Genomic DNA, 14,961 nt, shown 5'->3' with positions numbered 1-14,961 from the left:
AAAAAAACAAAATTTTTCCTTGGCTTGTAAATTGAGCATATAGTAGATGGGATATATATTCATTAGTCAACTTATATAGGAAAAATTTGGAAAAGATTTTATATGGACAAAGCACATCCATTGAACATTCCAATGGAAGTTCATTCACTATATGTGAAGAAAGATATATTTCGACCTGAAGATGGTAATGAAGAGCTTCTTGTTACTAAAGTATCATATCTTAGTGCATTGGTGTACTATGTATCTTGCTTATAATGCAAGACAAGATAATGCATTTTCAATAAATTTGTTAGCAAGATATGGTTCTTTTCCGACAAAAAGACATTAGAATGGAATTAAGCATATACTCTGTGATCTCCGAGGAACGATCGACATGAGTTTGTTTTATTCAAATAAATCAATTTTTGATATAGTTGACCATGCAGATTCTGGATATTTATCTAATCCACACGAAGCTAGATTTCAAAAAAGTTATCTATTCACATATGGAGGAACTGCTATATCATGGTGATCGGTGAAACAAACCATAACAATTACTTCCTCAAATCATGTTGAAATTCTTGTAATTCACGAGGCTAGTCGAGAATGTGTATTGCTAAGATCAATGACTCAGCACATTCGTGGAACTTGTGGTTTGTCTTCTAGTAAAAATCTTCCAACGATATTATACGAAGACAACACAACATGCATAACCCAAATCAAAGGAGGATATATTAAAGAAGATAGAACAAAGCATATTTCACTAAAGCTTTTCTATACTCATGATCATGAACAAAATGGTGATATCACTGTATAATAAATTTGTTCAAAGGATAACCTGACATACTTATTTACAAAATCATTACCAACGGCAACCTTTGAAAAATTGGTGCACAACATTGAAATACGCGCGACTCAGAGATTTCAAGTGATTTTTCCATGAGAGGAGTAAATGTATTCATTTAAGACTATCAAATTATATGAAATATGTACTCTTTTTCCTTCACTATAATTTTTTTCCAATGAGGTTTTCCTAATAAAATTTTAACGAGACATATTTTATATATAATGACCATCTAAGGAGGTATTATAAATATGTTAAATTAGGTGTAATATAGATGCTCATTGTCAGTGTCTATTGATCATGTGTCACTTATTCATTATCCCACGTATTGTCCATGTGTCTCAATATTACATACTATTAGTATCCATGCAATCCATTTTTTACTTGGCAAATTGTCTATAAATAGTGGCAATTGGTGGATTTTGGAAGTCACACACATATTGGTGATTAATCCAAAAATATTAGACAAAGTGAAGAAATTCATCTTTTGTTGTTTTATTTATTTAATATTTATTTATTATATTATATTATATTATATTATTATATTATGTTCATTTTAATATTATATTTTATTGATTTCCATATTTCTATTGTACTCCTCAAGTTCACAACAAAAAATGTAGTTTTTGTCTCTAAGTTTTGAGTTTTGTTTCCGCATTTTTGGTCCCTTGGTTTCAAAAGGTTACACCTTTAGTTCTCAACTTTTGAGTTTGATTTTCATCTATTCTCTAGGATTTAAAATGTTACTATTTTACCCTAAAATTTTGAATTTTATTTCAATTTGGTTTCTATATTTGAATATTTGTACTCTTAACTCCAATTATTCACTAAATACTCACTTTCAGTCTTTGGCATTAATTTTCATTAATTAATTTAAAATAATTTTGAAATAAAATTATAAACTTAATTTTAATAATGATGAAAAAATAGTGAAACTTAATTAATCAAATTTTTTTATTCTTTTCAAATAATTTAAAAAAACACAAAAATGCATATTTTATCAGCCTGAACTTGGGATAAGGCTCCATTTGGTAACCATTTTATTTTTTTTTTGTTTTTGTTTTTTAAATTTGGCTAAAAATTTAACTATTATACTTAAGTAAGATGCAAATCATTATAAGAAACATGGAGAAATAGGCTTAATTTTAAAAAACCAAAATCAAAAAAACAAAATGGTTATTAAACGTGATCTTAATTGTCCAATTTTAAAACTTAATTATGATGACTAAATTCAAACTAACTCAAATAGTTAACTAATTCGAAAGAAAAAAAAATGAAGATAAAGATTGGTATACATCCAGAATAAAGCATATGAGAATTTGCAAATTGTTTGGTTATAGACAGAAAAAATAGAAAGAAGAAGATACTAAAGGATCCAGAATTTTTGGAGTGGTCACAAAATCAAGTTGCAAGATAAATTCTCTGCATTAATAAAATAATAAGAATAATAATAATTACAATCACTATAAAAACCTCAATTGGGGTTCTCATAAAATCATAATATATTATTGAGTTCTTCTTTTTTCTATTTAGTCTTTTGTGTTTCTTGCAGAGAGAAATAAAATAAAGAAAAAAAAATGGCTCAGATTTCCCAACTCTCTGTTGATGTTCAAATAAAATGTTGTGCTGAGAAATTCTATGGTTTCTTTAGAAACAATATGCACCATTTGGTTCAAATGTTCCCCAAAAACCTTCATAGCTGTGAATTCCTTGAAGGAAATGACTTTACTTCTGGCTCTCTCATGCAGTGGTCATATGACATTGGTAAACATATTCAAATTTTTTTCATTTTAAAACTTTACATTAAATTTATTAAACTAATATGGTTTATGTTCTCGACCAATAGGTTAGTGTTTCGAATCCCGTATTGCGGAGTTCTTATTTCTTATTAGATTTTTTTTATCTATATATGTTAGTACTATGAGTACATATATATACCATTAAATTCGAGCTTATATATTATAGATTTGGGTAGCTTGAATTCCCTTGAATAAACCCTAAAAATTATAGACTTGTTTGATAATTATTTAGGCTTCATTTGTTAACCATTTCGTTTTTTGTTTTTGGTTTTTGAAAATTAAGTTTATTTCCTCCATATTTCTTACCATGATTTACATATTTCTTAAGTACAATAGTTGATTTCTTAGCTATAAAATTCAAAAATAAAAACAAATTTTTAAAAGCTATTTTTTTCATTTTCAAAATTTGGCCTTGTTTTTTTTAAATCATGGGTTATAGGTAGATAATAAAGAAAGAAATTTAGATGTGGAAGTAGTGTCTATAGACTTAATTTTAAAAAACAAAAACTCAAAAACCAAATCGTTACCAAAGGTGGCCATAATTTTTAATTTGTTATCATTTTTTTTTACTATGGTCGTCATCTATTCTAAGAAATATTTGATTTCATAGCAAATTCTCAAAAAAAAAAATTCTATTTTGGGGCTGATTCAATATATATATATTAGTTGAGCTTATTATAAACACTATTTCTATTTATAGGTTTTAATTCCTCTCTATTTTTTAAAAGTATTTTACTATCGTCAACTTTTGGGGAAAAAAAAACAAAATAAATAAAAGATTTAAGAAAATAATGTTTAGGAACATGCTCTGCGTTCTAAAAATTCGCTAGGAATTCAAAAAAATTTATTAAAAAAATGAAAAGATGATAGATTAATGTGAGAAAACAATAATAATTTCTTTAAAAAAAAAAATCAAATGATTATGAAAGGATGTCTTAGTTTTCAAATTTTAACTTCAATCAGTTTTGAAAAGAGTACAACATTGCCTGCAGTTGGCCCTGCAAAAGTGAAGGCAAAAGTGGCAGATGTGGATGAAGAAAAAAAGTCAATCACATATGAAGCTGTTGAAGGAGACATACTGAACCAATATAGCTTGTTCAAGGCCAAGTTCCAAGCCTCCGACGACGAAGAAAACGGTAGCACCACCGTGAATTGGTCGATCGAGTTCGAGAAAGCTGATGAGAACATCCCTCCCCCTGTAGCTTACCTGAACTTTGTTTCAAAGCTCTCCATGGGACTTGATGCTTACCTTGCTATCAATTAACTAATTAATTAACCAAGTCCTTTGAATGCTGTAACGTTGTCAAGTATAATTATGAATGTATTTGAACTTTAATAAAAGGGGGCAATTGTTAGGTAAAAATGGTTGCTTTCCTGTTCTATATGTATGTTGTACCTTGGATCTTTATATTTATGAAGGGATGTAATGGTAGTAAATTTTAAATTTTATACACACCATCCTTAAAATTTGGGATGATATGAATGAATTATTAGGGGAAATGATATATATAGATCTAAATATATTAGCGAACTAATTACACCTCAACTTAAAACATTCACATATATATATTTTACAAGTTTTGACATGTAACTATTGTTCTTGAGGTACACAAAATACATAGACCATCAAACAATAAAATTACAAATAATTTCACATTAATGAATATATGAGTGTAATATGTAAAAAAAAAAAAAAAAAAAAAAAAAAAAAAAAAAGTAGACCATCAAGGGGTTTAGGGCTTTTTATGGCAACTAATATCTTAAGGTAGGATAGGGTTTATTATGCATATATGTTGATGTTCGAAATGTGGTTAAAATTCCACGTTAGCTAGATAAGGAGATGATCGTGGGTATACAAGGGAAGGCAAGCATAACAAATGATATGAGACCTTCTGGATGAAGCCAAAAGAAAAGTCATACATGAGAGTTTATGACAAAATTGGACACACTACAAAAAATCTAGGCTTTGATGTAGGTTGAAAAAACTAAAAACGGATGTACAATGTCGGTTTCTTAAAGAAAAAAAAGTGGATCAAAGTGGATCTTTAATTTTATTTTAAATCGCCTTTATAGGTAATCTTCTCTTTTGAATCCCAAACAATTTTTTTATCTTCATTTTTTATTTCCCTCCCTTCCCCGTTTTCATTTCACTCCCAAATTTATTTCTTTTAAATTTGGGTTTATTTTTTCAAAGAAAAGAAAGGAAAACCAAAAAGAAAAAGTTAAACAAATCCTAGCCTCCCTCTTCTTTTTTCCTCTCTCACTCCTCCTCCCTCTCTCTCACGTTACCCACAACACAACCCGCCTTCCCCTCTCTCTCACTCTTCCTCCTTCACGTTACCCGAATTCATGCATTCATCATATTTAAGGGTGCAAAAGCACAAGGCGGAGGATCTCATCGTGCCCGAATTTGTACGTTACTCGAATTCGTTCCTTCATTAAATCTACTCCGCTCTACCATGTGGATCTCACTATTGTCTACGTCGGCCATTCCAGACCTCTCTTGACTATTGTTGACACCGTTTCAAACTTCTCTCGACTACAAATCTGATCGCCATGCCCTCATTCTAGCAAGACTGACTTGAACACATCTCTATCTAGTCAAACTTGACCAAAGCGTACCTTGATCTCGTTAGATCTGACCGTAATGTAGCTTGTCTCACCGGATCTGTACAGATCTGAACCAAATCTCGCCCTCGATGCACAGCAGCATCTCAATGGATCTCGCCAAATCTCGCCATTTAGATCTGACCGTAATGGAGTATTCTGACATTTTTCTTTCTTATTGTGAAACCTTGAAAAGAAGAAGACCAATGAGAACATCAATAGCAGACTCGCTATCGTCATGAAGAATGGGAATTATACCTTGGGATAAAAAAAATCCTCAAGACCTTGAGAAACTTTAAAGGTAATCTATTGATTAAATTTTTCTTTTTATGTTACTGATCTAGTCTCTAGAGACCATATGTTCTATGATGCACGAACGTGGATATAACTATGCATTTTGTTGAAAAGATAACCTCCTTTATCATTTTATAGACATTGCATTTAAATGTTTTAGGCATATGACAAATTTGATTCTTCTTATAAAATAGACATTGCTTATGTTAAGTTGCAAGTTTGCTAGACCATTGGTTGCATAAACTCAAGCTTATAAAATTTACATCATGCACTGCAAGCTAACTTTTATGAACACATACCTAAACATAGATTTCAAAAACTAGGTTTCTAAAATTCATTTCTATTGCAATGCAAATAGACTACATGAACCCGAGCTTCCTAGCTTGGGTTTGTCAATCTGAGTGGATGATCCATCTCTTTCTATGTTTTGTTCTGACTTTGAAATTTGGATGTTAGAATCTACAAGAACTTTGTTTCTCTTTTGGATTAAGTCTTCTATTTAGTCTGAATGGAATATAGATTCAATCAATGGATTAAGTCTTTTATGAACACATTATTACACATAGATTTCACAATTTTACATGCACAACACACTACAAGTGATTTCGCAGGGTAAGATAATGCTTTAAAATCTTGGAATTGAAAACTTTTGAGGTAGTTACCTATAAATAAGTGTGTATATGGTTCATGCATTCTAGATTTTGGTGTGAGGGGTCAATAAATTGATAGAATTTAGATGGAGGTTCCAGACTTCCATCCTGTTACAAAATATACTTTTCCACCCCCCAATGGAATTGCAGGTGAAATTGGTACACTATAGTTTTGTTTGGTTTTAGTGAAATTTGAGTGTGATCACATTTTATTCTTTTGGCTAAGGTTTCTTTACTTAGAAATGTTATGACTCTCCAATTTGTGCTGATATATTACAATTTGTATTCATATAAGTTTTAGTCAATTTGTGCTCAAATTACTACACAGTTGGTTTGAATATTATAGTGTTTTGGAAACTCTAGTAGTTTTATGGAAAGAAGATTGTTATTTGAATGTTGTATTGGAAGTGCATTTTTTTTAACATGTGTCGAAGTAAACAAATTTTGATTTTGTTGTATAGTGATGTCATGTATGGAGGGTGAGTTTCATAATTGGAAGGTCAGTTTCATAGTTGACCCAACTAGTGATTTTACTTTCAATCGCTTGCTTCAATTATTGTGAAAACTTTTGCAATTAGGCATAGAGAAAGATAAATGATTTCCTTGTTATAATCAAAGGTATTTTTCGGTTGGAAGTGTTTATTCATTAGTTACCCTATAGGATATCTCTTAAATGCTCTGCGTGCGAACATTTACAAAACTTGAGTAAGTTTTTGTTCGATTTATATAGTGATTTTGTTTTCTTCTTTTCTCAATTCATGTTTTGTTAGTCAGAACACACTGAGCTTTGTAGCTTAAACAACTAATCCTAAATTTCATGCATAGAAGGTTTACTTTTAAGATAATTCACAAAATCTTATGTTCATTTTCTTGTTGCGAATATTTTTAGGATCTTTCGGTTTGAAAGTACATGAGAAATGGATCAACTATGAAGTATAACTATGATGCATTTTTCAATTCTTTATTACGTTCCTTTCTGGCAAATGTATGGAACTCAACTTTGTTAGTGGCTGTTATGATTGTTTGGTCAAACTGATACAACAATCTGTGGACGTGTTTTATTTCCTTTGTTATCTAATTTTATTTCCTTCTTCCAATAAGGTAGTTAATTATTGTGTTTGTTGAAATCATAATGTATAAAAGCAATTAAGATTTTATTTTACATATGTACATGTAAGAGAAATATGATTGTTTAAAAAAATATATTATTGATTTGCACGTGCTTAAGCAGAAAATAGTTATGTATTTTTTGTTACTGTTGGTTTTTAACTCTTTGATCGACATTAAACATTGATTGTGAATTTTAAAAATGAGGCATTAAAAAATATATTGAACAATTATTGAAAAAATTGGTAAAAAACTGACATAGAAAATGGTGTATAATGTTGGGTTTCGACTGACATTGAAGATGTGTATTCAATCCACATTGAAGAATATTGACACTAAAATTTCGGCCAGATATTATATTGGTTTAAAACATTAAAGACCTTTTATAACACGACCTTCAATATCGGTTTTCAACCGATATTGTACCCCTATAATGTCAATTTTAAACCGACATTAACGCTCTGTTTTGTAGTATTGACAATATCATATCATCGTCGTGGAGATATCTAGAAGTCTATTATCTCTAATAAGTAATATAAAAGCAGCACCATGCCCTGAGTTAGACTTGTCAGTAGAATCCTTAGGTGTTAAACAAGGAACTTGAGAGCGTCAGAAGATGTAATCATAGTGGTATCCATAGTCTAGATACTCAAAGCTTTTGTATTAATGTTAAATTACAATATAAAACGATTATTAAATATTATTAACTGCTAATTTCAATTTTATGTATCTAAAACACTTTCATCGGCCATGGATTTTTTCAACTTTTTTAGTATATGATCGACTAAGTTGGTTGTTCAAGTTAGACATTTTGGATAATCGACAGAGTTAATGGTCAGAGTTGGTCACTAGAGCTGATCATCGAAGTTGGCGACATAAGGTAGTAGTCCAGTGCGGTTGTACATGAAGGTGATCGCTAGAGATGGTTTTCGAAGGTGGTCTTCGCAGAGTTAGTCACAGAATTTTAGACATAAGAGGTTGTAACATCCCGAGCTTCAGGTAAATTTAAGTCAATTTTCTCAAATTAATGGGATTTTAATGTCCCTTTAATTTTTTAAATTTGGAGTAAAATTGAGATAATTGAAAAGATTTGTTAGTTAATTTGAATTTAATTGATTAGAGGCTAGAATTTTTTGGATTTAATATGATAAAAGATTTAGAAATTTGAAATTTATAATAGATTTATAGAAGGAGATTTTGATTTATTTTGGCATCGTTTTGTATACATTTGGTTTATAGTTTTTATTTCTCAAAATTAGGTCTATAAATACTATTTTCACCTCCAAATCTCTTCCTTTGTTATCTACTTTTTACCAATTGTTTAAAAAATAAGCCAAATTTTTAAAACTAAAAAAAAAAAAAGTAGTTTTTAAAGACTTATTTTTGTTTTTGGAATTTAGCTAAGAATTCAAACAATTGAACTTAAGAAAAATGCAAATCATTAGAAAAAATGGGGAGGAGATAGGTTTAATTTTCAAAAATAAAATCGAAAAACAAAATGGTTATCAAACGAGGGCTTAGTTTTTCTTCTCAAAGCAATGTGATCTAATGCCTCTAGCCAGAAGAATCCATTTCGCCACTTCTTGTTGCCTTCAGTCATCCATTGTCAAACGTTTGTACCACCTCCATCTGCCATGCACCAGAGCTTCCGCTGTCAGTATGTCTTGCTAGTCCCCCCGCCTGAAGAAGAGTTCCATGAGCGAAATCGGATCACTCCAATTTCACAGTGACCGAAATACACAATACACATTCAAACGCACAGTTATGCAAATGAACAGTCAATTAATGGCATGCTTTGAACAAAAATAAACGAGGGAGAGAGTTGCCATACTAGTTGAAAATGTTCTTCAAACTTCAGAACTCAATGCAGCAGAAACCTCTACCCGATCAACCAACGCCCGAACAACTGCACGAACATGAACGCTGCAGGGACGACACCACCAGAAAAGAGACCCGGTATTCTCGGAGTGAGAACCCAAAGCGTGGTCTTTGGTGAATTTGGTAGAGGAATGAGGACGAACCGATCGTGTAGGCGATAAGCAAGTGGGAGTAAAGAAGACACTATCGTATAGCACGATACTTATCGTTTAGGAGAAACTACACAATCGTGTAGATTTTACTGAATGATCGTTTAGGAAATGGTATACGATCGTTTAGCAAACTCGGCAAACTATTCGATTGTTTAGGGAAGCTATTTGATCGTGTAGGAACTAGCGCGTGATCGTTTAGACGTGAGGTGGACAATCGTCTAAGGGCAGAGCGACTATCGTATAGGCTCTCGATTTACTTAAGTGATCGATTACGATTCACCAGCACACTCTATCGTTTTCTTTTTGGACAAACATTCAAAATGAAAACAATTTTCATTTTAATTCATCGGTTACAATAACCGACGCTGCCCCACTAACGCACCCGAACGTGAAAATTGGCCAAATTATCATATAATTAACCAATTAATTAATAATAAATATAATCATATTATATTTTTACCCTATCATTTGATATCACATATCTGCTACAGTATTTTCTCCTCTTCTTGATATAAATCATATTTATATTTAATTTTCTCCAAAATAATATATCTCATATATTTAGCAAATTATATCATATATAATTAACCAATCCAATTATATCATATATAATCGAACTTCCTCTTGTCAATTTGAACATTTCAAATTAACCCAAACACTAATTCTCGATTTAATCCAAGCTACCTAGGGGACCTAATGAACCTGTGGCTCGAAACTCCAACGGTCCGTGAATAGTTGACTAAACTCTTTAACCACGAGATCCACCATTTGTTAACTATCAGACATTCCACTAAAGACCAATAGTTGAACTCTTCTTACCACAAATATATTTTTGTGTCCATCGGATATAACCAATCATGAGTACAATGATCCTTCACAGATGCTTGTAAGTGCAACTGGGCCAAATTACCGTTTTTTCCCTGTAGTTACATCTCACTCCTTAAGTACCATTGATTCCTCTAATGAACAATATAACATAGTCTAACTATGTGTGAATACCTCTCGGGCTAAGAGAATGTGTGTGGCGCCACAACGTTCAAGCCCCGGAATCAGTCCTTAAGGGAACTATCTATCTATTTACCCCTGCCTCAAGGAAGAAGTGAATTCCATCTTGTGAAGCTGAGTTCCCAGCTCCCAAAATCAGACGAATCCCTAAAATGATAAGTTTGAATTGGTGACTTGGCCACTCCCACCCATATAAATCAAAGAACCACCCTCAATGCCATGAGTTCCCAACTCACTCAGGATTGAGGTAAGTTACCTATGGTTATCCTAGTGAAGTGAAGTCTCTATCATGAACGGTGTTATATAACGAGACGTTAACACTTCATGGTCAGGTCTTATATAAACTCTTTGTATAGGACGCCCCCGTTCGCATGTCCCCAACATGAATGATCAGGATCAGACCATCTGTGACAAGTCACAACACTTGTGACCATTCCACAAAGAGGGTCGCATCCATAGCATTACCAGGATAAGGTTTCCCTCCTATATCTGTATACTACAAATCATTTTGGTTATTGCTCAAGACATGATCCACTTATATGTCACCACATACATGCTTGAGTTACATACAGATAACCAGGGATTTTATGTTTATTGGTTTGTGGTAAAGTAAATAAAACAAGCAACTGAGAAAAATAGAAGATGTGAAGTAAATATCATATATTATACAACACAAGCGTTCGTACAAACTGTTTACAAACTACAGGACACGAGACTTTAGGCATCAATCCCAGATACTCCCCCCCCCTTCCCAGTCACTCTCTATCTAACAGCCTCTAACACAACATTGTACCATCGAAGTCGATGTTAAAATTAATTTAGACTTTTATTAAAATACATGAATAACATTATTGCATACATGGATAGTTGAGATTCAAAAGATAGTTAGATACATGAAATACTAAATACATTTATGAATTTACATGTATTGGTGAAGAATCACATGTATTGATATTTAATGTTGATGTCTTTTGATGTACTTCTCTATTAGTATAAATATGTGTAAGGTTTCTCATTAGCAAAAAAGAAACGCATGTTAAGAAATATTCAAGTTCTTATTTCTCCTATATTATGTTAGTACGAGAACAATTTTCTTCTCGTGTCTCTTGATTTGTATACTAAGGTTCTACTAGTTTCCAAGAAGTAGAATTAGAGCTAAGATAAGAGATGGCTTCAAATGGTAACATGTTGCAACCCAAATTCCTAGATTAAGTGGGAAGAGTTTTAATCAGTAGAGTATACAAATGAAACTGTTCTATGGCTCATAAGAATTGTGGGATATTGTTGAAAGAAGATACACTGAAGTTATGAATCATGGGTTCACAAATCAACAACTTGTTGAGTTGAGAGAAATTTTTAAGAAAGACAAGAAGGCTTTATTCTTCATTTATCAAGTTGTTGATGAATTTATTTTCGAGAGAATTTCAGCAACTACTTCTTCAAAGGTGGCTTGGGATATTTTACAATCCACCTATCAAGGAGAAGATAAAGTTAATATGGTAAGACTACAAGCTCTTAGATCTGAATTGGATTGAATTTTGATGAAAGAGACGGAAACTATTGAAGAATTTTTTAATCGTATTATTGGAATTGTCAACAATTTGAGGAAAAATGGTGAAGAACTACGTCATCAAATAATTGTTCAAAAGAATCTTAGAAGTATGCCAAGAAAGTTTGACAATATTGTTGTTGCAATTGAAAAATCAAAAGACTTATTTACATTGTTTGTAAATAGTCTAATGGCTTCTCTTCAATCCCATGAACTTACATTAAAACAGTTTGATGTCAATCTTAAGGAAGCTTTTCAAATGCAAACTTTGTTCAGAGGCACTTCTCATGGAATGCGTGGTGGTCTTGGTAGATGAGGAGGTGGAAAAAAACTATGATAACAGAAATGGTGTGAATGTTGAAAATCCACAAGAAAGTTCTTCGTCATCTCGAGGAACGGAAAGTAGAAGAGGAAGAGGCTTTAGCAAAACTCAAGGAAGTGTTCTGAGGTAATTTTTCTCACATTCTATGTTTAACTACAAAAAGTATGATCATTTTAAAGCATATTATTGGGCATGAGAAAATGGAGATTAAAATTCCACCATGATACATAAAGAAAATAAAAATGATGAAGGTGTTCTATTTCTTGCATGTAATGCTCAAGATGATGTTGTAGAGCCTGCATGGTATCTCGATAATGGTTGTAGTTACCACATGACAAGAAATAGAAATATATTTGGTTCTTTGGATGCATCTCTCCAAAGTGGAGTGAAAACTGGTGATAATATCAAATTGAAAGTCAAAAGTCGAGGTGATATTCATGTTAAGATGAAGAAAGGCACAAAATAAGTTTTGAATGTGTTCTATGTTCCAGGTTTGAAGCATAATCTTTTAAGTATTGACTAACTACTTTAACGAGGTCTAAAAGTTTCATTTAAAGGTGGTGTATGTGCAATCAAGGATCAGACCGGTGTTCTTATTGCCAAGCTAAAAATGACAGCTAACAAGATGTTTCCTCTTAAATTTATATATGGACAAATATCTTGTTTTAACGGCATATGGAAGGATCCATCCTGACTTTGGCATTTTTTATATGGTCACATGAAGTTCGAATCAATATCATCTTTCTGCAAAAACCATATGTTCAAGGGCATACAAAATATCAACTAGGAGACAAATATTTGTGTAGTGTCTATAGTTGTGAAACATCATCGAGATCCATTTCCAACTGATAAAGCTTGGAGAGCCTCCAAACCTCTCGAGTTGATTCATACATGTTTGTGTGGTCTTATACGTGCAATATAAGACGTAGGTAATTAATATTTCGCCACCTTCATCGATGATTTTAGTAGAAAGTTGTGGATTTATTTTTTGAAAGAAAACTTTGAAGGACTTGAATGTTTTAAATCTTTCAAAGCTTTAACTAAGAATCAAAGTGGCAATAAGATAAAAACTTTGAGATCTGACTGTGGTGGAGAGTTTATAGGTTTTTATAATTTGTTCAAGAAGCAAGGAATGTATCATCAAATGATAGTTCAAATAACTCCACAATAGAATGGAGTCGCTGAGAGAAAGAATAGAACGATCATGGACATGGTGAGAAGTATTCTCAAAGCAAAAGTGATGCTAAATGAATTGTGGGGAGATGCTATTGCATGCACTTCTTACATTTTGAATCAAGCTCCAACAAAGAGTGTTCCAGGTATGACTCTTTATGAAGCATAGTGCAATGAGAAACCGTGTGTTAGTCACTTAAGAATGTTTAGGAGTATAGTTTTTTCTCATATACTACATAAGCTAAGAGGCAAGCTGGATGATAAATGTGAAAAATGTATTATGGTAGGCTACAGTGAAAATTTTAAAGCTTATCGATTGTATAATCCTGTTTCTAGAAAGACTATTATCAACCGAGATGTGATTTTCAATAAAGATGAATCCTGGAACTGGAATGTCGTTGGTGAAGCTGAAAGTCCATTTCATGTTAGCATGGATGAGAATGAAGATACTTAAGACTTGGAAAAAGTAGAAATTCAGGTGGTGGCTGAACGAACTCTAAAACTAGATGACCTTTGAGCGGAAGCGGATCGTTCCAAACTCCATTGTGAAAGAACTCAAATATTTACAATCATACATAAACGATTATGCATTAAAGATAAATTACAGCATGCTTATTAAGTAAATAGAAGGGATCGAGTGATAATACCTTTGAACAACTCTTTCTTCACGTATTTCCTTCGATCGTTCAGCAACGCTGCAAACAAGAACTCGAACTCGATCTCTCTCATGCACCAGCAACGAGTATGACTCGATCCACGATCAATCAAATACAACCATAAGATTACCTTGGTATTCTCAGTGTGAGAATCCAAGACTTGTGAGTTCTGGATGATTTTGGATAGAGGGAAAGATTGGAGTAAACAATCGAGTATGCGATCACACAATCGTGTAGTAGATGAAGTCTATCGTATAGACTAGACACTCATTCGTTTAGCAAATGAGTACTATCCCATAGTAAACTCGAGCTCGATCGTTTAGGGTCTGTAAAACTATTGTGTAGTAAAACTTCTTTTATTCAATAGTGAATTATGTGAGATGTTTTGATTCAGTGATTTGAAAAACTATTTTTTTTCTTTATCTCACAATTACCATAAAACCGTGTATAACCACCCACTAAGGTTGGTTATTTAGAAAAAGAAATATTAATTATCATATAATTAATAAATTATAAATAAATACAATAAATAACTTATCATATTATATTTATAACCTATAGTTTTAATATTGCATCATATGCAACATATAAACCATAGTTCTTTTTGTATTTTTTATGGCATTTAATATAAATCATATTTATATTAATTCTTCCAATCAAATAATAATGTATCAAATATTCATATCAATTATATTACATATAATTTAATTAATTTAATTATATCATATATAATCAAATTCCCTCTCGTTAATTTGAACATTTGAAACTAACCCAAAAACTGGTTATCAACTTGAATCCATTGAGCTACCAAGGGGACCTTATGGACCTCTATTTGAAGCTTCAATGGTACGTAAATAACTGACTAAACTCTTTAGTCATGATATCAACAATCCATTAACTGTCGGGCACTCTACTAAAGACCGACAGCTGCACTCTTCACAGTATA

The 14,961-nt window shown here is 31.9% G+C and overlaps 1 protein-coding gene across 1 annotated transcript; it reads left to right on the top strand.

The window, feature by feature from the left end:
* Positions 1 to 2,322: 2,322 nt before the first annotated feature.
* LOC120070285 (MLP-like protein 43) lies at positions 2,323 to 4,073 on the top strand. The gene is made up of 2 exons (XM_039022204.1): positions 2,323 to 2,587; positions 3,615 to 4,073. The coding sequence occupies exons 1-2, from the start codon at positions 2,401 to 2,403 to the stop codon at positions 3,884 to 3,886; spliced, it is 459 nt and encodes a 152-aa protein (XP_038878132.1). The 5' UTR covers positions 2,323 to 2,400; the 3' UTR covers positions 3,887 to 4,073.
* Positions 4,074 to 14,961: the final 10,888 nt, after the last annotated feature.

Source organism: Benincasa hispida, chromosome 1 (assembly GCF_009727055.1).
Source record: "Benincasa hispida cultivar B227 chromosome 1, ASM972705v1, whole genome shotgun sequence".
Taxonomy (NCBI): domain Eukaryota; kingdom Viridiplantae; phylum Streptophyta; class Magnoliopsida; order Cucurbitales; family Cucurbitaceae; genus Benincasa; species Benincasa hispida.
Note: the sequence above shows the minus strand (reverse complement) of the source record. Positions and strands in the feature narration are given on the sequence as shown.